This window comes from Oncorhynchus mykiss, chromosome 7, assembly GCF_013265735.2.
Source record: "Oncorhynchus mykiss isolate Arlee chromosome 7, USDA_OmykA_1.1, whole genome shotgun sequence".
NCBI lineage: Eukaryota > Metazoa > Chordata > Actinopteri > Salmoniformes > Salmonidae > Oncorhynchus > Oncorhynchus mykiss.
In genome coordinates this window covers 84,992,954-85,014,795 of record NC_048571.1, presented here as the reverse complement: position 1 = coordinate 85,014,795, position 21,842 = coordinate 84,992,954, and the positions used below count along the sequence as shown (strand labels likewise).

At 48.4% G+C, this 21,842-nt stretch overlaps 1 protein-coding gene across 3 annotated transcripts in view; it reads left to right on the top strand.

The window, feature by feature from the left end:
• LOC110529055 (E3 ubiquitin-protein ligase RNF123) overlaps positions 1-21,842 on the top strand; it is a 262,366-nt gene that overhangs the window by 91,901 nt on the left and 148,623 nt on the right. For all 3 annotated transcript variants that reach the window (XM_036984248.1, XM_036984250.1, XM_036984249.1), the window contains exons 31-32: positions 9,538-9,677; positions 14,764-14,952. In XM_036984248.1, coding sequence (XP_036840143.1) covers positions 9,538-9,677; positions 14,764-14,952 — 329 coding nt within the window. The remainder of the gene's footprint in view (positions 1-9,537; positions 9,678-14,763; positions 14,953-21,842) is intronic.

Here is a 21,842-nt window from a genome sequence, read left to right as displayed (position 1 = left end):
CTAGCCCAACTCTAGCCCAACTCTAGCCCAACTCTAGCCCAACCCTAGCCCAACCCAAGCCCAACCCTAGCCCAACCCTAGCCCAACCCAAGCCCAACCCTAGCCCAACCCTAGCCCAACTCTAGCCCAACCCTAGCCCAGCCCTAGCCCAACCCAAGCCCAACCCAAGCCCAACCCTAGCCCAACCCTAGCCCAACTCTAGCCCAAGCCTAGCCCAACTCTAGCCCAACCCTAGCCCAACCCAAGCCCAACCCTAGCCCAACCCTAGCCCAACCCTAGCCCAAGCCTAGCCCAACTCTAGCCCAACTCTAGCCCAACTCTAGCCCAACTCTAGCCCAACTCTAGCCCAACCCTAGCCCAAGCCTAGCCCAACCCTAGCCCAACCCTAGCCCAAGCCTAGCCCAACTCTAGCCCAACCCTAGCCCAACCCTAGCCCAACTCTAGCCCAACCCTAGCCCAACCCAAGCCCAACCCTAGCCCAACCCTAGCCCAAGCCTAGCCCAACTCTAGCCCAACTCTAGCCCAACCCTAGCCCAACCCTAGCCCAAGCCTAGCCCAACTCTAGCCCAACCCTAGCCCAACCCCAGCCCTAGCCCAGCCCAACTCTAGCCCAACTCTAGCCCAACCCTAGCCCAACCCCAGCCCTAGCCCAGCCCAACTCTAGCCCAACTCTAGCCCAACCCCAGCCCAACCCTAGCCCAACCCCAGCCCTAGCCCAGCCCAACTCTAGCCCAACTCTAGCCCAACCCTAGCCCAACCCCAGCCCTAGCCCAGCCCAACTCTAGCCCAACTCTAGCCCAACCCCAGCCCAACCCCAGCCCTAGCCCAGCCCAACTCTAGCCCAACTCTAGCCCAACCCCAGCCCAACCCCAGCCCTAGCCCAGCCCAACTCTAGCCCAACTCTAGCCCAACCCCAGCCCAACCCTAGCCCAACCCCAGCCCTAGCCCAGCCCAACTCTAGCCCAACCCCAGCCCAACCCCAGCCCAACCCTAGCCCAACCCCAGCCCAACCCCAGCCCTAGCCCAGCCCAACTCTAGCCCAACCCCAGCCCTAGCCCAGCCCAACCCCAGCCCAACCCCAGCCCAACCCTAGCCCAACCCCAGCCCAACCCCAGCCCTAGCCCAGCCCAACTCTAGCCCAACCCCAGCCCTAGCCCAGCCCAACTCTAGCCCAACCCCAGCCCTAGCCCAGCCCAACTCTAGCCCAACCCCAGCCCAACCCTAGCCCAACCCCAGCCCTAGCCCAGCCCAACCCTAGCCCAGCCCAACTCTAGCCCAACCCCAGCCCTAGCCCAGCCCAACTCTAGCCCAACCCCAGCCCAACTCTAGCCCAACCCCAGCCCAACCCTAGCCCAACCCCAGCCCTAGCCCAGCCCAACTCTAGCCCAACTCTAGCCCAACCCCAGCCCAACCCTAGCCCAACCCCAGCCCAACTCTAGCCCAACTCTAGCCCAACCCCAGCCCAACCCCAGCCCAACCCCAGCCCTAGCCCAGCCCAACTCTAGCCCAACTCTAGCCCAACCCCAGCCCAACCCTAGCCCAACCCCAGCCCTAGCCCAGCCCAACTCTAGCCCAACCCTAGCCCAACCCCAGCCCTAGCCCAGCCCAACTCTAGCCCAACCCCAGCCCAACCCCAGCCCAACCCTAGCCCAACCCCAGCCCAACCCCAGCCCTAGCCCAGCCCAACTCTAGCCCTACCCCAGCCCAACCCCAGCCCAACCCTAGCCCAACCCCAGCCCAACCCCAGCCCTAGCCCAGCCCAACTCTAGCCCAACCCCAGCCCTAGCCCAGCCCAACTCTAGCCCAACCCCAGCCCTAGCCCAGCCCAACTCTAGCCCAACCCCAGCCCAACCCTAGCCCAACCCCAGCCCTAGCCCAGCCCAACCCTAGCCCAGCCCAACTCTAGCCCAACCCCAGCCCTAGCCCAGCCCAACTCTAGCCCAACCCCAGCCCAACTCTAGCCCAACTCTAGCCCAACCCCAGCCCAACCCTAGCCCAACCCCAGCCCTAGCCCAGCCCAACCCTAGCCCAGCCCAACTCTAGCCCAACCCCAGCCCTAGCCCAGCCCAACTCTAGCCCAACCCCAGCCCAACTCTAGCCCAACTCTAGCCCAACTCTAGCCCAACTCTAGCCCAACTCTAGCCCAACCCCAGCCCAACCCCAGCCCAACTCTAGCCCAACTCTAGCCCAACTCTAGCCCAACCCCAGCCCAACCCCAGCCCAACTCTAGCCCAACTCTAGCCCAACCCCAGCCCAACCCTAACCCAACCCCAGCCCAACCCCAGCCCAACTCTAGCCCAACTCTAGCCCAACCCCAGCCCAACCCTAACCCAACCCCAACCCAACCCTAGCCCAACCCTAGCCCAACCCCAGCCCAACCCTAACCCAACCCTAACCCAACCCCAGCCCAACCCCAGCCCAACTCTAGCCCAACTCTAGCCCAACTCTAGCCCAACCCCAGCCCAACCCTAACCCAACCCTAACCCAACCCTAGCCCAACCCTAGCCCAACGCCAGCCCAACCCTAACCCAACCCTAACCCAACCCCAGCCCAACCCCAGCGCCAACTCTAACCTAACTCTAGCCCAACCCCAGCCCAACCCTAACCCAACCCCAGCCCAACTCTAGCCCAACCCCAGCCCAACTCTAGCCCAACCCCAGCCCAACCCCAGCCCAACTCTAGCCCAACTCTAGCCCAACCCCAGCCCAACCCCAGCCCAACTCTAGCCCAACTCTAGCCCAACCCCAGCCCAACCCTAACCCAACCCCAGCCCAACCCCAGCCCAACTCTAGCCCAACCCCAGCCCAACCCTAACCCAACCCTAACCCAACCCTAGCCCAACCCTAGCCCAACCCCAGCCCAACCCTAACCCAACCCCAGCCCAACCCCAGCCCAACTCTAGCCCAACTCTAGCCCAACCCCAGCCCAACCCTAACCCAACCCTAACCCAACCCTAGCCCAACCCTAGCCCAACCCTAGCCCAACCCCAGCCCAACCCCAACCCCAGCCCAACTCTAACCCAACTCTAGCCCAACCCCAGCCCAACCCCAGCCCAACCCCAGCCCAACCCCAGCCCAACCCTAACCCAACCCTAACCCAACCCCAGCCCAACCCCAGCCCAACCCTAGCCCAACCCCAGCCCAACCCTAACCCAACCCCAGCCCAACCCCAGCCCAACCCTAGCCCAACTCTAACCCAACCCCAGCCCAACCCTAACCCAACCCTAACCCAACCCTAGCCCAACCCTAGCCCAACCCCAGCCCAACCCTAACCCAACCCTAACCCAACCCCAGCCCAACCCCAGCCCAACTCTAACCCAACTCTAGCCCAACCCCAGCCCAACCCCAGCCCAACCCTAACCCAACCCCAGCCCAACCCCAGCCCAACCCTAGCCCAACCCCAGCCCAACCCCAACCCAACCCCAGCCCAACCCCAGCCCAACCCCAGCCCAACCCTAGCCCAACCCTAACCCAACCCCAGCCCAACCCTAACCCAACCCTAACCCAACCCCAGCCCAACCCCAGCCCAACCCCAGCCCAACCCTAACCCAACCCCAGCCCAACCCCAGCCCAACCCCAGCCCAACCCTAGCCCAACCCTAACCCAACCCAACCCTAACCCAACCCTAACCCAACCCCAGCCCAACCCCAGCCCAACCCTAGCCCAACCCCAGCCCAACCCCAGCCCAACCCTAGCCCAACCTTAACCCAACCCCAGCCCAACCCTAACCCAACCCTAACCCAACCCTAACCCAACCCCAGCCCAACCCCAGCCCAACCCAACCCTAGCCCAACCCCAGCCCAACCCCAGCCCAACCCCAGCCCAACCCCAGCCCAACCCTAGCCCAACCCCAGCCCAACCCTAACCCAACCCCAGCCCAACCCAACCCTAGCCCAACCCCAGCCCAACCCTAACCCAACCCCAGCCCAACCCTAGCCCAACCCCAGCCCAACCCTAGCCCAACCCTAACCCAACCCTAACCCAACCCCAGCCCAACCCCAGCCCAACCCCAGCCCAACCCCAGCCCAGCCCAACCCCAGCCCAACCCCAGCCCAACCCCAGCCCAACCCTAACCCAACCCCAGCCCAACCCTAGCCCAACCCCAGCCCAACCCTAGCCCAACCCTAACCCAACCCTAGCCCAACCCTAGCCCAACCCCAACCCCAGCCCAACCCTAGCCCAACCCCAACTCTAGCCCAACCCTAGCCCAACCCCAGCCCAACCCTAGCCCAACCCTAACCCAGCCCAACCCCAGCCCAACCCTAGCCCAACCCCAGCCCAACCCTAGCCCAACCCTAACCCAGCCCAACCCCAGCCCAACTCTAACCCAACCCTAGCCCAACCCTAGCCCAACCCCAACTCTAGCCCAACCCCAGCCCAACCCTAGCCCAACCCTAACCCAGCCCAACCCCAGCCCAACCCTAACCCAACCCTAGCCCAACCCTAGCCCAACCCCAACTCTAGCCCAACCCTAGCCCAACCCCAGCCCAACCCTAGCCCAACCCTAACCCAGCCCAACCCCAGCCCAACCCTAACCCAACCCTAGCCCAACCCTAGCCCAACCCTAACCCAGCCCAACCCCAGCCCAACCCTAGCCCAACCCTAGCCCAACCCCAACTCTAGCCCAACCCCAACCCTAGCCTGTAGCGGTTCTAATTGTATTCCATCCAATCCTTTGTGTTTATTTAGATTATCTAGAGAGTGTAGTTGGTCTCATATCCCTGTATTTGATCCTGTTTGTTTTTCCGTGCACTGTTCCGTGTGTGTGTGTGTGTGTGTGTGTGTTCCTTCAGTCCCATACCTGCCTGTGTTTGTGTGTGCCTTTTGTCTGTTATCCTAATGAGTCTCTGGTTGTCTGTCGGTTTCCACAATGACGACTCATGTTTCTTGAGGACAAACAGACACAACACAGACAACGTTGAACCAAAAAAACACCTCAACAAGCTGAATAATATCTGTTAAGCCTAATATAACGAGTAGTACAGTTCAACACTTCATGTTGTCTTTTGTGCTTACCGTGACCGTGAGCCTAATGAGTAGAACAGGGGGAAAAAGACAAAAATCTGACCGCGACAAATAAACAATGTGAATTTCAAGTACAAAAGCATCTTGAGTAAGAGAGAGATCCCTACCGACCGTCTGCATCTTGTTTTGAAGTGACTAGCTACCCGGGCCACCCGATTTGCATATTGCCTAACTTATAATTTATTTTAATTGGGAATTACTGACGCTTTCCGAGACGCCATATGACAAGGCCCCAGAGCGAGAGAGACTTGAACTGAGTTCCAAATGTTACCCTATTCCCGAAAGGGTGTGATTTGGGACACAGCTTAATGAAGAGGCTTTGGGTTGATAGGCCCTTGTGAAACAACCTGTTGGTATTTGTTTCATTTCGCTGTTGTTGATATCGTCCCCCAAAAATGTTTTGCATGTCAGAACTCAAGTTTTCATGATGTATAACTTAAAGTACCGAAATACAGTTCTTTTTTTTGGCATCATAACGACTTTCTGTATTTTTAAAATGATCGATCTTAACTTGATTGCTGACATACTAGACATTTCGTTTTTTGGGGGGAAGGACTCTGTGTGTGTTTCTGTGTGTGTGTGTGTGTGTGTGTTTCTGTGTGTGTGTGTTTCTGTGTGTGTGTGTGTGTGTGTGCTGTTTATCTCATATTAGTAGTGATGGTGCAGAAGGAAAGGTCCTAGTGGTCAGAAGTGACAGAGGAAATTCACAGTAAAGATTTCCTACTATTGGACAGGACTGGTTTAAATGTGGCGTCACGTTACTGTACATGCTGCGGTGTTAATGCCCTTACGTATAGAATAAAGAGAGTCCTCACAACATTGACTCTGGAAGAGGACAGGATGTCAGTCAGTACTGCTGCTTTTATACAGGATGTGACCTCACCCTCCCTGTCCCCATTTGTATGTATAGTCTACCATTCTGATCAGCTTCTGCTCATCTGTCACTCCAGTGTTTAATTGCTAAATTGTAATTATTTTGGCGCTATGGCCTATTTATTGCCTTATACCTCCCTTATCTTACCTCATTTGCACACAACTGTATATATATACTTTTTCTATTGTATAATTTACTGTATATTTGTTTATGTGTAACCCTGTGTTTGTTAGTGTCGCACTGCTTTGCTTTATCTTGGGCCAGGTCGCAGTTGTAAATGAGAACTAGTTCTCAACAGGCCTACCTGGTTAAATAAAGGTGAAATAAAAAATCAAAGCCTTTGGCTGTGGAGGGAAACATCATGTATCTGTGGAGGGAAACATCATGCATCTGTGGAGGGAAACATCATGTATCTGTGGCTGTGGAGGGAAACATGTATCTATGGCTGTGGAGGGAAACATGTATCTGTGGCTGTGGAGGGAAACATGTATCTATGGCTGTGGAGGGAAACATGTATCTGTGGAGGGAAACATCATGTATCTATGGCTGTGGAGGGAAACATCATGTATCTGTGGAGGGAAACATCATGCATCTGTGGAGGGAAACTTCATGTATCTGTGTGGATGACAGTGATGGGTGCAGGGAAACATCATGCATCTGTGTGGATGACAGTGATGGGTGCAGGGAAACATCATGTATCTGTGTGGATGACAGTGATGGGTGCAGGGAAACATCATGTATCTGTGTGGATGACAGTGATGGGTGCAGGGAAACATCATGCATCTGTGTGGATGACAGTGATGGGTGCAGGGAAACATCATGTATCTGTGTGGATGACAGTGATGGGTGGACTGGAGGAGGTGTGAAGGCAACGTTTGTAATGAGAAAGGAAAGGAGAGATTGGGCAGGGTAATATAACAGACTGTCCATCCATCAATCCCTTATCCAATCTCCCCAGACAGTCCCTGGGTGGGAGGAGGGGGGAGACATCAGGCAGAATAATAGAACATTACCCTCCATCAGCTAGGTGGGAGCCAGAGGAGATGAGCATCTATTCATCCATACAGTACACCTGCTTCACGCTGTTGTCCTCTGTCCGAAAACTCTCCCCTGCTGCCCAGTACATCCCCCGGTTAGTCTCTTTAGGCCAGTGTGCAGCCACACAGCGTATAGAATATTATTGTGTGAAGTTAATTAAATCTAAAGGTTATCTCTCCTTAAAGAGCGACAACACTGTCCTGCTCAATGATTGGTTGGTACGCTTGACGAGGTTTATTGAGAATCCCTTGTCCTTCAAGAGCGACGATACAATGCTTTTGTCATGTGGGATGTGGATGTTTCTCTCTGTTGCTCTCTCCCTCTCTGTGATAAGGTGTTACATTTACAGCCTATCCTCCACAGTACGGGATGAGAGGTCCTCCACAGTACGGGATGAGAGGTCCTTCACAGTATGGGATGAGAGGTCCTCCACAGTATGGGATGAGAGGTCCTCCACAGTACGGGATGAGAGGTCCTCCACAGTACGGGATGAGAGGTCCTCCACAGTACGGGATGAGAGGTCCTCCACAGTACGGGATGAGAGGTCCTCCATAGTACAGGGACAGAGGGGGATGCTTTACTTTCCTACTTGTACCACCAGACATCTAGCAAGCATGTTACTTTGGCTTTATCGCCTGGTAATTCAGGCTTCACCCACAGCCTCTGGCGTCCTGCTTCACCCACAGCCTCTGGCGTCCTGCTTCACCCACAGCCTCTGGCGTCCTGCTTCACCCACAGCCTCTGGCGTCCTGCTTCACCCACAGCCTCTGGGACGTCCTGCCTCAGCCTCTGGCACGTCCTGCCTCAGCCTCTGGCACGTCCTGCCTCAGCCTCTGGCACGTCCTGCCTCAGCCTCTGGCACGTCCTGCCTCAGCCTCTGGCACGTCCTGCCTCAGCCTCTGGCGTCCTGCTTCACCCACAGCCTCTGGGACGTCCTGCCTCAGCCTCTGGCACGTCCTGCCTCAGCCTCTGGCGTCCTGCTTCACCCACAGCCTCTGGCACGTCCTGCCTCAGCCTCTGGCACGTCCTGCCTCAGCCTCTGGCACGTCCTGCCTCAACCTCTGGCACATCCTGCCTCAGCCTCTGGCACATCCTGCCTCAGCCTCTGGCACGTCCTGCCTCAGCCTCTGGCACATCCTGCCTCAGCCTCTGGCGTCCTGCTTCACCCACAGCCTCTGGGACGTCCTGCCTCAGCCTCTGGGACGTCCTGCCTCAGCCTCTGGCACGTCCTGCCTCAGCCTCTGGCACGTCCTGCCTCAGCCTCTGGCACGTCCTGCCTCAACCTTTGGCACGTCCTGCCTCAGCCTCGGGCACGTCCTGCCTCAGCCTCTGGGACGTCCTGTCTCAACCTCTGGCACGTCCTGCCTCAACCTCTGGCACGTCCTGCCTCAGCCTCGGGCACGTCCTGCCTCAGCCTCTGGCACGTCCTGCCTCAACCTCTGGCACGTCCTGCCTCAGCCTCGGGCACGTCCTGCCTTAGCCTCGCGCACGTCCTGCCTCAGCCTCTGGCACGTCCTGCCTCAGCCTCTGGCACGTCCTGCGTCAGCCTCGGGCACGTCCTGCCTCAGCCTCTGGCGTCCTGCTTCACCCACAGCCTCTGGGACGTCCTGCCTCAGCCTCTGGCACGTCCTGCCTCAGCCTCTGGCACGTCCTGCCTCAGCCTCTGGCACGTCCTGCCTCAACCTTTGGCACGTCCTGCCTCAGCCTCTGGCACGTCCTGCCTCAACCTTTGGCACGTCCTGCCTCAGCCTCGGGCACGTCCTGCCTCAGCCTCTGGGACGTCCTGTCTCAACCTCTGGCACGTCCTGCCTCAACCTCTGGCACGTCCTGCCTCAGCCTCGGGCACGTCCTGCCTCAGCCTCTGGCACGTCCTGCCTCAACCTCTGGCACGTCCTGCCTCAGCCTCGGGCACGTCCTGCCTCAGCCTCGGGCACGTCCTGCCTCAGCCTCTGGCACGTCCTGCCTCAGCCTCTGGCACGTCCTGCCTCAGCCTCTGGCACGTCCTGCGTCAGCCTCGGGCACGTCCTCTCTCAGCCTCGGGCACGTCCTGCCTCAGCCTCGGGCACATCCTGCCTCAGCCTCTGGCACGTCCTGCCTCAGCCTCTGGCACGTCCTGCCTCAGCCTCGGGCACGTCCTGCCTCAGCCTCGGGCACGTCCTGCCTCAGCCTCTGGCACGTCCTGCCTCAACCTCTGGCACGTCCTGCCTCAGCCTCGGGCACGTCCTGCCTCAGCCATTGTGGTCCAGTGCATCTCTTTATCCAATCTGAATAGAACATGTCATGATGTGAAATCTGTTATAGTTAGTATGTCATGAGTATCATGCAGGGGGGGATATGTGTGTCTTTGATCAATCTATTCTGTTTCCTGTCATATCAACCCCCACTCTGCACAGCGTCATGCTATGAGTTAGTTAGGGCTGTATAATCTGCTGCTGGGGACTTGTGAATAAAACTAATTAAAACAGAAGACAAACACTTATTTTTTTATTTCTGTAAGTTTCATAACGTTTTGACATGGTGTTCCGTACCAAAAGGTCCTGCAGTATTCTCTCCTCTAATTGGTTGTGTGACAGTATTCTCCTCTCTGATTGGTCGTTACAGAGCCGTGCCCGTCCCTCCTGCTGCAGAGACACATGGCGGAGCTGCTCTCTCTGGACAAAGACATGGCCGCCTCCTTCCTCAATTCTGTTCTCAACCAGCTCAACTGGGCCTTTTCAGAGTTTATAGGCATGATCCAGGAGGTGAGCATAGAAATCGACATCACTTCCTGCTAGGGCTGACCCCAATTACAAGTAGTCGATTGTTTGGCTGATAGGCTTTTGGTTGACTATCTTTTTATATTTTTTGTCAAATATATATTTATTTTTTAATGGCAAACGAGACACCTGTGTGATTCGAGCCCGTCTCGGTGAACAAATCGTCTCGGTGAACTAATCCATTGCGGGGGCCGGCGTGAAGGGCACAGTCCAAGAAGGACTGTCTCTCTAATAATGCACGATGCAAGTGTCTCCCGCCAATTTGTGCGCACATTCATTGTTTAATAACTGCAATTGTGTGAATTGTTTACCTTGATTTGTTAGTGTCTTATCAATTCCCCGTTACATACGTCACCAGTAGTAGCCTACATGAACCGTTAATTCCTATCATTTCTCATCTACAATGTTTGTTTGGTTATGATCATTTCTCTTAATGCATTCAATTTATTATTATTATTATTTATTATTATTAGTCTTTTAACGGTTTTCCTTGTCAGAATGGGCACTTTTGCAGAGCGCACAACCTATTTAACAAGTTTAGGTTTATTTCATTCTGTTGACGAGTTTCGTCAATTTTAGTCATTGTATTTTGTTTGGAGCGCTCCTGTCAATGTTAAGTAAGGATGCACACACACAGAACTAGGCCTATAGGTTACCTGGCCTGATTTACGCATAGAAGTAGGTCTATAGGCTACCTGGCCTGATTTACACATAGAAGTAGGCCTATAGGGTACCTGGCCTGATTTACACATAGAAGTAGGCCTACAGGCTACCTGGCCTGATTTACACATAGAAGTAGGCCTATAGGTTACCTGGCCTGATTTACACATAGAAGTAGGCCTATAGGTTACCTGGCCTGATTTACACATAGAAGTAGGTGGTGACCACAGACAACTTCTCAGTTCCTATGCTTCCTGGCTGATGTTTTGGTCACTTTTGAATGCTGGCGGTGCTTTCACTCTAGTGGTAGCATGAGATGGAGTCTACAACCCACACAAGTGGCTCAGGTAGTGCAGCTCATCCAGGATGGCACATCAATGCGAGCTGTGGCAAGAAGGTTTGCTGTGTCTGTCAACGTAGTGTCCAGAGCATGGAGGCGCTACCAAGAGACAGTCCAGTACATCAGGAGACGTGGAGGAGGCCGTAGGAGGGCAACAACCCAGCAGCAGGACCGCAACAACCCAGCAGCAGGACCGCAACAACCCAGCAGCAGGACCGCAACAGCCCAGCAGCAGGACCGCTACCTCTGCCTTTGTGCAAGGAGGAGCAGGAGGAGCACTGCGAGAGCCCTGCAAAATGACCTCCAGCAGGCCACAAATGTGCATGTGTCTGCTCAAACGGTCAGAAACAGACTCCATGAGGGTGGTATGAGGGCCCAACGTCCACAGGGTGGGGGTTGTGCTTACAGCCCAACACCGTGCAGGATGTTTTTCATTTGCCAGAGAACACCAAGATTGGCAAATTCGCCACTGGTGCCTTGTGCTCTTCACAGATGAAAGCAGGTTCACACTGAGCACATGTGACAGACGTGACAGAGTCTGGAGACGCCGTGGAGAACGTTCTGCTGCCTGCAACATCCTCCAGCATGACCGGTTTGGCGGTGGGTCAGTCATGGTGAGGGGTGGCATTTCTTTGGGGGGGCCGCACAGCCCTCAATGTGCTCGCCAGAGGTAGCCTGACTGCCATTAGGTATCGAGATGAGATCCTCAGACCCCTTGTGAGACCATATGCTGGTGCTGTTGGCCCTGGGTTCCTCCTAATGCAAGACAATGCTAGACCTCATGTGGCTGGAGTGTGTCAGCAGTTCCTGCAAGAGGAAGGCATTGATGCTATGGACTGGCCCGCCCGTTCCCCAGACCTGAATCCAATTGAGCACATCTGGGACATCATGCCTCGCTCCATTGTCGTGGAAATTTCCTCTATTTACCAAATCATGGGAGCAAACCACACACACAAGTCAGAGTTAGTTATAAAAGTCCATCTTTAATTATATGAGCTCTATCACAACCCTGTGACTCTCAGATTGATTCAGTGTCTCCCAGTGAATCCTCTGAGAGCCCCCTTACAATGCAACTGAGTTCCTTTAATAGCAAAGACACACAGTCAGACAGCATAGACATAACTCATCGTTCAGCTTTGTCTCTTTCCCAAACCCAGAACCATAAACCAATCCTCTATTACAACAGGCATATATCAAATTGTCATTTAGATACAACCCACTCTAAATACAAACTCCTGGACAAACTCACGGAGAGGAGGGTGAGGCTATAGTTTAAGATAGAAACAACACTGCAACCCTTCTTTCCCCCACTAGAAAAGGTAGGGAGTAAAAGATATGTTTACACATGATGACACTTTGACCTCTCCCCTCTCAGCGGCCATGCAACTTAGTCTTGACATAGAACAGATACTTCAACCCTGCCCACAGTATTATACAAAAATACCATTCTGATGAGAATTAACTTACACACATTTGATAAATATAAAACATCTTACATATGTTACCAACAAATTCTGAATCTTCCCTAACACCATCCACCAACGCCACGTTGCACCACAGACTGTCCAGGAGTTGGCTGATGCTTTAGTCCAGGTCTGGGAGGAGATCCCTCTGGAGACCATCCGCCACCTCATCAGGAGCATGCCCAGGCGTTGTATGGAGGTCATACAGGCACGTGGAGGCCACACACACTACTGAGTCTAATTTTGACTTGTTTTAAGGACATTACATCAAAGTTGGATCAGCCTGTAGTGTGGTTTTCCACTTTAATTTTGAGTGTGACTCCAAATCCAGACCTCCATGGGTTGATACATTTGATTTCCATTGATCATTTTTTGTGTGATTTTGTTGTCAGCACATTCAACTATGTAAAGAAACAAGTATTTAATAAGAATATTTCATTCATTCAAATCTAGGATGTGTTATTTTAGTGTTCCCTTTATTTTTTTTAGCAGTATATATATATATATACAGTGACTTGCGAAAGTATTCGGCCCCCTTGAACTTTGCAACCTTTTGCACATTTCAGGCTTCAAACATAAAGATATAAAACTGTATTTTTTTTTAAAGAATCAACAACAAGTGGAACACAATCATGAAGTGGAACGACATTTATTGGATATTTCAAACTTTTTTAACAAATCAAAAACTGAAAAATTGGGCGTGCAAAATTATTCAGCCCCTTTACTTTCAGTGCAGCAAACTCTCTCCAGAAGTTCAGTGAGGATCTCTGAATGATCCAATGTTGACCTAAATGACTAATGATGATAAATACAATCCACCTGTGTGTAATCAAGTCTCCGTATAAATGCACCTGCACTGTGATAGTCTCAGAGGTCCGTTAAAAGCGCAGAGAGCATCATGAAGAACAAGGAACACACCAGGCAGGTCCGAGATACTGTTGTGAAGAAGTTTAAAGCCGGATTTGGATACAAAAATATTTCCCAAGCTTTAAACATCCCAAGGAGCACTGTGCAAGCGATAATATTGAAATGGAAGGAGTATCAGACCACTGCAAATCTACCAAGACCTGGCCGTCCCTCTAAACTTTCATCTCATACAAGGAGAAGACTGACCAGAGATGCAGCCAAGAGGCCCATGATCACTATGGATGAACTGCAGAGATCTACAGCTGAGGTGGGAGACTCTGTTCTTAGGACAACAATCAGTCGTATATTGCACAAATCTGGCCTTTATGGAAGAGTGGCAAGAAGAAAGCCATTTCTTAAAGATATCCATAAAAAGTGTTGTTTAAAGTTTGCCATAAGCCAACTGGGAGACACACCAAACATGTGGAAGAAGGTGCTCTGGTCAGATGAAACCAAAATTGAACTTTTTGGCAACAATGCAAAACGTTATGTTTGGCGTAAAAGCAACACAGCTCATCACCCTGAACACACCATCCCCACTGTCAAACATGGTGGTGGCAGCATCATGGTTTGGGCCTGCTTTTCTTCAGCAGGGACAGGGAAGATGGTTAAAATTGATGGGAAGATGGATGGAGCCAAATACAGGACCATTCTGGAAGAAAACCTGATGGAGTCTGCAAAAGACCTGAGACTGGGACGGAGATTTGTCTTCCAACAAGACAATGATCCAAAACATAAAGCAAAATCTACAATGGAATGGTTCAAAAATAAACATATCCAGGTGTTAGAATGGCCAAGTCAAAGTCCAGACCTGAATCCAATCGAGAATCTGTGGAAAGAACTGAAAACTGCTGTTCACAAATGCTCTCCATCCAACCTCACTGAGCTCGAGCTGTTTTGCAAGGAGGAATGGGAAAAAATGTCAGTCTCTCGATGTGCAAAACTGATAGAGACACACCCCAAGCGACTTACAGCTGTAATCGCAGCAAAAGGTGGCGCTACAAAGTATTAACTTAAGGGGGCTGAATAATTTTGCACACCCAATTTTTCAGTTTTTGAGTTGTTAAAAAAGTTTGAAATATCCAATAAATGTCGTTCCACTTCATGATTGTGTCCCACTTGTTGTTGATTCTTCACAAAAAAATACAGTTTTATATCTTTATGTTTGAAGCCTGAAATGTGGCAAAAGGTCGCAAAGTTCAAGGGGGCCGAATACTTTCGCAAGGCACTGTATATATACACATACACATATACAGTGCCTTGCGAAAGTATTCGGCCCCCTTGAACTTTGCGACCTTTTGAAGTGTTCCCTTTATTTTTTTGAGCAGTGTATATATATTAAAATGTATCCCTTTTAAATTCAGGCTGTAACACAAAAGGCGTGTCTTTCCCTGTCCTGCGGGCCGTACACATTTATTAAAGGGATCGTGGCAAAAATCGCATTTGAATGCAATGCATATATATTATTTTGTACACACACACACAATTATTACCTTGCGATCTTCCTTGATGTTTTCATATAAGCTTAAGTATACACGTTTTCATCTACTCCCGAAGTGTCCTAAAATAGATAATCGAATAGCTAGATAGTAATAACAGAATTTAATGTGTTAGGGTAGTAGAGGGGGGAGAGAAGTTGCTTTATATGATTTTTGGTTTTTAGAAAGCCTGCTGTAAAGTACCTTATTTATCTCCCCTCCAGATTCAGCAGGCAGCTGAACGTCCCGAGCGTAACTTTGTGGACACAAGGCAGCTGAAGGTGTGCGCTACGTGTTTCGACCTTTCCGTCAGCCTGCTGCGGGTCCTAGAGATGACAGTCACCCTGGTCCCGCAGATCTTCCTCGACTGGACACGCCCCTCCGCTGAACTGCTGCTCAGACGATTGGCTCAGGTGAGACGGCACAGGATTTAATTTGTTGGTTAAGTGAATTGGTTGATTGAATGATTGGTTGATTAACTTGTTTGTTTTGGGGTATTGTGATGTCATAAGAGGACGTTGTCGCCGCAGCTCATCGGGTAAATATTTCACGGTTTGAAATGGAAGAGTGTAGAATGCTGACCAAGGCCACGTCCTGAAACGCTCCCTACCCTCTAACCCGTATTACTTCACAAAAGGACTTGGCCTTTGTCTCTACCGGCTGAATGTACATCTGAGGTTAGAGCGTTGGACTAGTAACCGGAAGGTTGCGAGTTCAAACCCCCGAGCTGACAAGGTACAAATCTGTCGTTCTGCCCCTGAACAAGGCAGTTAAACCCACTGTTCCTAGGCCGTCATTGAAAATAAGAATTTGTTCTTAACTGACCTGCCTAGTTAAATAAAGGTAACATTTAAAAAAATACTTACTGGAGTGAAATGACATGGAAAGAGAATGCTATGAAGTCATCATATTATTCTGTGGTCCCGAACACAGAAGGCAGTGATTTAAAAAAAAAAAAAAAAGTTTTTTTATTTTCATTTAACCAGGTAGGCTAGTATAGAACAAGTTCTCATTTACAACTAAGACCTGGCCAAGATAAAGCAAAGCAGTGCAACAAAAAGAACAACAACAACAGAGTTACACATAAACAAACATAGTCAATAAAACAATAGAAAAATCTATGTACAGTGTGTGCAAATGTAGAAGAGTAGGGAGGTAAGGCAATAAATAGGTCATAGAGGTGAAATAATTACAATTTAGCATTAACACTGGAGTGATAGATGTGCAGATGATGATGTGTAGCGATACTGGGGTGCAAGAGGGTAATTAATAATATGGGGATGAGGTAGTTGGGTGTGGCTATTTACAGATTGGCTGTGTACAAGTACAGTGATCAGTATGCTGCTCTGACAGCTGATGCTTAAGGTTAGAGAGGGAGATATAAAGCTTCAGTGATTTTTGCAATTCACATGGGAAGGTAACCGCTCCTGTAGCCTTGCTGAATTCATTAACCCCCCCCTATTGTCCATATCCGCGGCCCCGTGAAGATCAAATTAGCATAATACAAAAATCCCCATCAAAATCTGTCAGTTTAAGCTGGAGATATGTTTATTTTGCAATCCCAAGTCTCAATCCACCGCGTCCGTCTATCACACTTCTGCGTTGAAAAGTGTCTGAGCTAGACTGGTGTGTGGTGTGTTAGACCACGAGACATCCTGAAAAAAAAATCAAGTCTTCTCACTAAATCGTCTGTACGGTTTGACCTATACGTTAATATGACCCCTCTGTGGAAAGGTGAGTGTCGTACCAACAACGCACATGTTGGTTGTTCTGCTCGAGGAAAAAATAAATGCAAGTATATATGGAGGGAGTTTAGTGCCAAACAACAACAACAACACATAAACAAAACAATAAAATATTTCCTGATCTTTCTTTTATCTCTTAGATATAAAGAACAGACACTTCAGAACAAACTTCCTTTAGATGTTTAATTTTTTTTTGGTGGGGGGGGGGGGGGGGGGGGGGGTGGTGTGTGTCTATCTGTTCTATGTAGTGAATCTGTTATTCAATGTGTTTCTATTGGCTAATAGCAGTAAGGACTATCTGTTGTTCCATGTGTTTCTATTGGCTAATAGCAGTAAGGACTATCTGTTATTCAATGTGTTTCTATGGGATAATAGCAGTAAGGACAATGTGTTTCTATGGGCTAATAGCAGTAAGGACAATGTGTTTCTATTGGCTAATAGCAGTAAGGACAATGTGTTTCTATTGGCTAATAGCAGTAAGGACTATCTGTTATTCAATGTGTTTCTATGGGATAATAGCAGTAAGGACAATGTGTTTCTATTGGCTAATAGCAGTAAGGACTATCTGTTATTCAATGTGTTTCTATGGGCTAATAGCAGTAAGGACAATCTGTTATTCAATGTGTTTATATTGGCTAATAGCAGTAAGGACTATCTGTTATTCAATGTGTTTCTATGGGCTAATAGCAGTAAGGACAATGTGTTTCTATTGGCTAATAGCAGTAAGGACTATCTGTTATTCAATGTGTCTCTATGGGCTAATAGCAGTAAGGACAATGTGTTTCTATTGGCTAATAGCAGTAAGGACTATCTGTTATTCAATGTGTTTCTATTGGCTAATAGCAGTAAGGACTATCTGTTATTCAGTGTGTTTCTATGGGCTAATAGCAGTAAGGACTATCTGTTATTCAATGTGTTTCTATGGGCTAATAGCAGTAAGGACTCTCTGTTATTCAATGTGTTTCTATTGGCTAATAGCGGTAAGGACTATCTGTTATTCAATGTGTTTCTATTGGCTAATAGCAGTAAGGACTATCTGTTATTCAATGTGTTTCTATTGGCTAATAGCAGTAAGGACTATCTGTTATTCAATGTGTTTCTATGGGCTAATAGCAGTAAGGACAATGTGTTTCTATTGGCTAATAGCAGTAAGGACTATCTGTTATTCAATGTGTTTCTATGGGCTAATAGCAGTAAGGACAATGTGTTTCTATTGGCTAATAGCAGTAAGGACTATCTGTTATTCAATGTGTTTCTATTGGCTAATAGCAGTAAGGACTATCTGTTATTCAATGTGTTTCTATGGGATAATAGCAGTAAGGACAATGTGTTTCTATTGGCTAATAGCAGTATGGACTATCTGTTATTCAATGTGTTTCTATGGGCTAATAGCAGTAAGGACAATGTGTTTCTAATAGCAGTAAGGACTATCTGTTATTCAATGTGTTTCTATTGCCTAATAGCAGTAAGGACTATCTGTTATTCAATGTGTTTCTATGGGATAATAGCAGTAAGGACAATGTGTTTCTATTGGCTAATAGCAGTATGGACTATCTGTTATTCAATGTGTTTCTATGGGCTAATAGCAGTAAGGACAATGTGTTTCTATTGGCTAATAGCAGTAAGGACTATCTGTTATTCAATGTGTTTCTATGGGCTAATAGCAGTAAGGACAATGTGTTTCTATTGGCTAATAGCAGTATGGACTATCTGTTATTCAATGTGTTTCTATTGCCTAATAGCAGTAAGGACTATCTGTTATTCAATGTGTTTCTATGGGCTAATAGCAGTAAGGACAATGTGTTTCTATTGGCTAATAGCAGTAAGGACTATCTGTTATTCAATGTGTTTCTATTGGCTAATAGCAGTAAGGACTATCTGTTATTCAGTGTGTTTCTATTGGCTAATAGCAGTAAGGACTATCTGTTATTCAATGTGTTTCTATGGGCTAATAGCAGTAAGGACTATCTGTTATTCAATGTGTTTCTATGGGCTAATAGCAGTAAGGACTATCTGTTATTCAATGTGTTTCTATGGGCTAATAGCAGTAAGGACTATCTGTTGTTCAATGTGTTTCTATGGGCTAATAGCAGTAAGGACTATCTGTTATTCAATGTGTTTCTATGGGCTAATAGCAGTAAGGACTATCTGTTATTCAATGTGTTTCTATTGGCTAATAGCAGTAAGGACTATCTGTTATTCAATGTGTTTCTATGGGATAATAGCAGTAAGGACAATGTGTTTCTATTGGCTAATAGCAGTAAGGACTATCTGTTATTCAATGTGTTTCTATTGGCTAATAGCAGTAAGGACAATCTGTTATTCAATGTGTTTATATTGGCTAATAGCAGTAAGGACTATCTGTTATTCAATGTGTTTCTATGGGATAATAGCAGTAAGGACAATGTGTTTCTATTGGCTAATAGCAGTAAGGACTATCTGTTATTCAATGTGTTTCTATGGGCTAATAGCAGTAAGGACTATCTGTTATTCAATGTGTTTCTATGGGATAATAGCAGTAAGGACAATGTGTTTCTATTGGCTAATAGCAGTAAGGACTATCTGTTGTTCCATGTGTTTCTATTGGCTAATAGCAGTAAGGACTATCTGTTGTTCAATGTGTTTCTATGGGCTAATAGCAGTAAGGACAATGTGTTTCTATTGGCTAATAGCAGTAAGGACCAAATTCCGTGTTTCATCAAATAATGTTTTAATGTTTTTTTTTGGATGCTTCAAGGGGGATTAAAATTCAAAATCAAATAGCTAAATGATCCATGGTATGACCTTATTAAAATATTTCCATATGTCAGTTTAGACAGTAGAGGGTTACCTAGACAGTAGAGGGTTACCTAGACAGTAGAGGGTTACCTAGACAGTAGAGGGTTGCCTAGACAGTAGAGGGTTACCTAGACAGTAGAGGGTTACCTAGACAGTAGAGGGTTACCTAGACAGTAGAGGGTTGCCTAGACAGTAGAGGGTTGCCTAGACAGTAGAGGGTTGCCTAGACAGTAGAGGGTTACCATGACAGTAGAGGGTTACCATGACAGTAGAGGGTTACCTAGACAGTAGAGGGTTACCTAGACAGTAGAGGGTTACCTAGACAGTAGAGGGTTGCCTAGACAGTAGAGGGTTGCCTAGACAGTAGAGGGTTGCCTAGACAGTAGAGGGTTGCCTAGACAGTAGAGGGTTGCCTAGACAGTAGAGGGTTGCCTAGACAGTAGAGGGTTGCCTAGACAGTAGAGGGTTGCCTAGACAGTCGGGTAAACAAAAAAGTGGCGGAACAAGTTTATCGTCTGTTCTGCCGGATGTTCGCTGTTACTCATCGTGCACACACACGCACACATACCACACGCACACATACCACACGCACACATACCACACGCATACACACCACACACACACCACACACACACACCACACACACACACAGATCATCAACGGACACCCGTTCTGTTCTCTAATGAACATTGACGGGTGACAGTGTTGAATTAATGAGGAAGTTTTCAGAAGAACTTTTAAACTGTGCTGCTGTCTTTTCATCATCATCATCATCATCATCATCATCATCATTGCCTCTCTTCTTCAATGCCATGTTGTCTTCATGCAATACAAGGTGTTTGTGTTCCGGTGTGTATGAGTGTGTGTGTGTTCCTGTGTATGAGTGCAAGTCCCAAGTGAACACTCTCTCTCTCCATCTAGGTTGTAATCAGCAGCTAATTGAAACTAATGCCTGGAACAGCATGTTCTCTCTGTCTCGTGCTCTCTGTCCCGCACTCTCTGCAATACAAGGAGTGTGTGTGTGTGTGTTCCCATGTGCAAGTCTAATGTGAAAACTCTCTCCAGCTAGGTTGTAATCAGCAGCTAATTGAAACTAACCCCTGGAACAGAATGTTCTTTCTGATTTAAGATGAGCTTTATTAGCATGAATGACCGAAGCCACTGTTTCTGAAGAGAAGTGAGATACCAACAATAAGAGTGTAAAAAAAAAAAGTGATATGCACACCCGGTCAATAATGGTCTCCCGAGTGGAGCAGCGGTTTAAGGCTCTGCATCTCAGTGCTTGAGGCGTCACTACAGACACTCTGGTTTGATTCCAGGCTGTTTCACAACCGGCGTGATTGGGAGTCCCATAGGGCGGCGGGGAATTGGGCCGGGTTTGGCCGTCATTGTTCTTAACCGACTTTCCTAGTTAGATAACGGTGAAAAAAAATTAAAAACATACTAATATTAACTTCAACTAATTTTCAATCCGTTTTTTTCTCCATGCTATGACCTGGCTCAAAGGCTATACCGAATCAAGTGTAACATAAGAACAATTTTGTTTCATAGGATAGGATTTTATCAAGTAAATACCCAGGAGCAAGCAACTTAATGTAAAGTGAAACCCAGTAGGGTACACTCGTTATGATTACCTACCTATTAAGGTATAACCTTTATAATTACCTACCTATTAGGGTATAACCTTTATAATTACCTACCTATTAGGGTATAACCTTTATAATTACCTACCTATTAGGGTACACCCGTTATAATTACCTACCTATTAGGGTATAACCTTTATAATTACCTACCTATTAGGGTATAACCTTTATTATTACTTACCTATTAGGGTACACCCGTTATAATTACCTACCTATTAGGGTATAACCTTTATAGTTACCTACCTATTAGGGTACACCCGTTATAATTACCTACCTATTAGGGTACACCCGTTATAATTACCTACCTATTAGGGTACACCCATTATGTAATAAACTTTGTCGACAATAGGCTAACGAGGAGAAATTAGGAGACAGGACGACATTTAGGAATAACCTTTTTAGTTTCATTGTACTTTGTTATGTTGTAAAGTAATCTAACAGCCAACTATGTAACTACAATGTTACAAGGGATTTACATGTATTTACAATGTACTTACCCAGAATCAGCTTCATATTTTTATGACCTTGTAGTTACCATGTAGCAAACTTAGCAGACACTTGTCTAACCCGGAGAAATAAGGAGACAGGATCGTTTTTCAGTTGGACTTTTCTTAAAAAAAACCCAGTTGTGGAAAATTCTTTATTAAGCGAGAGACTTTATTTCTCGAAACAATAAATATTTATTGTCGATTTTTATATATTTCTTTGCAATAATGAAGCTGGTCAACGACCACCCCACCGGTGATCGTTGAGAGCCCAACATTACAGAGGAATCATGGTCCTTATATAGCTGACACTAAAAATGCTTAGTCATGGCTGGTTCCACCCCTCCCTGCAGCTCGGGACATCACACAGAAGGCTATCTTGTGTTCATCTTGTGAGTTACGTGCACCGGCTGTTGTTTCTCACACGCAAAGATGATTAGAGACAAAGATGTTCTACTCCTCCAGGCTATCTCGTGTCACAAACACCAACTCATTCGATGGAATGCAGGCTGTAGGTTTTTTTTATCACCAAGCCGTTACAAATCAATTGCTAGCGCCCAAGCCCCAGAGGCACAACTCAGTCACACTCACAAAGATGAGAGAATACTCATCAAATATATTCGATGCATAAACAGTCTTATAACAATCTTGT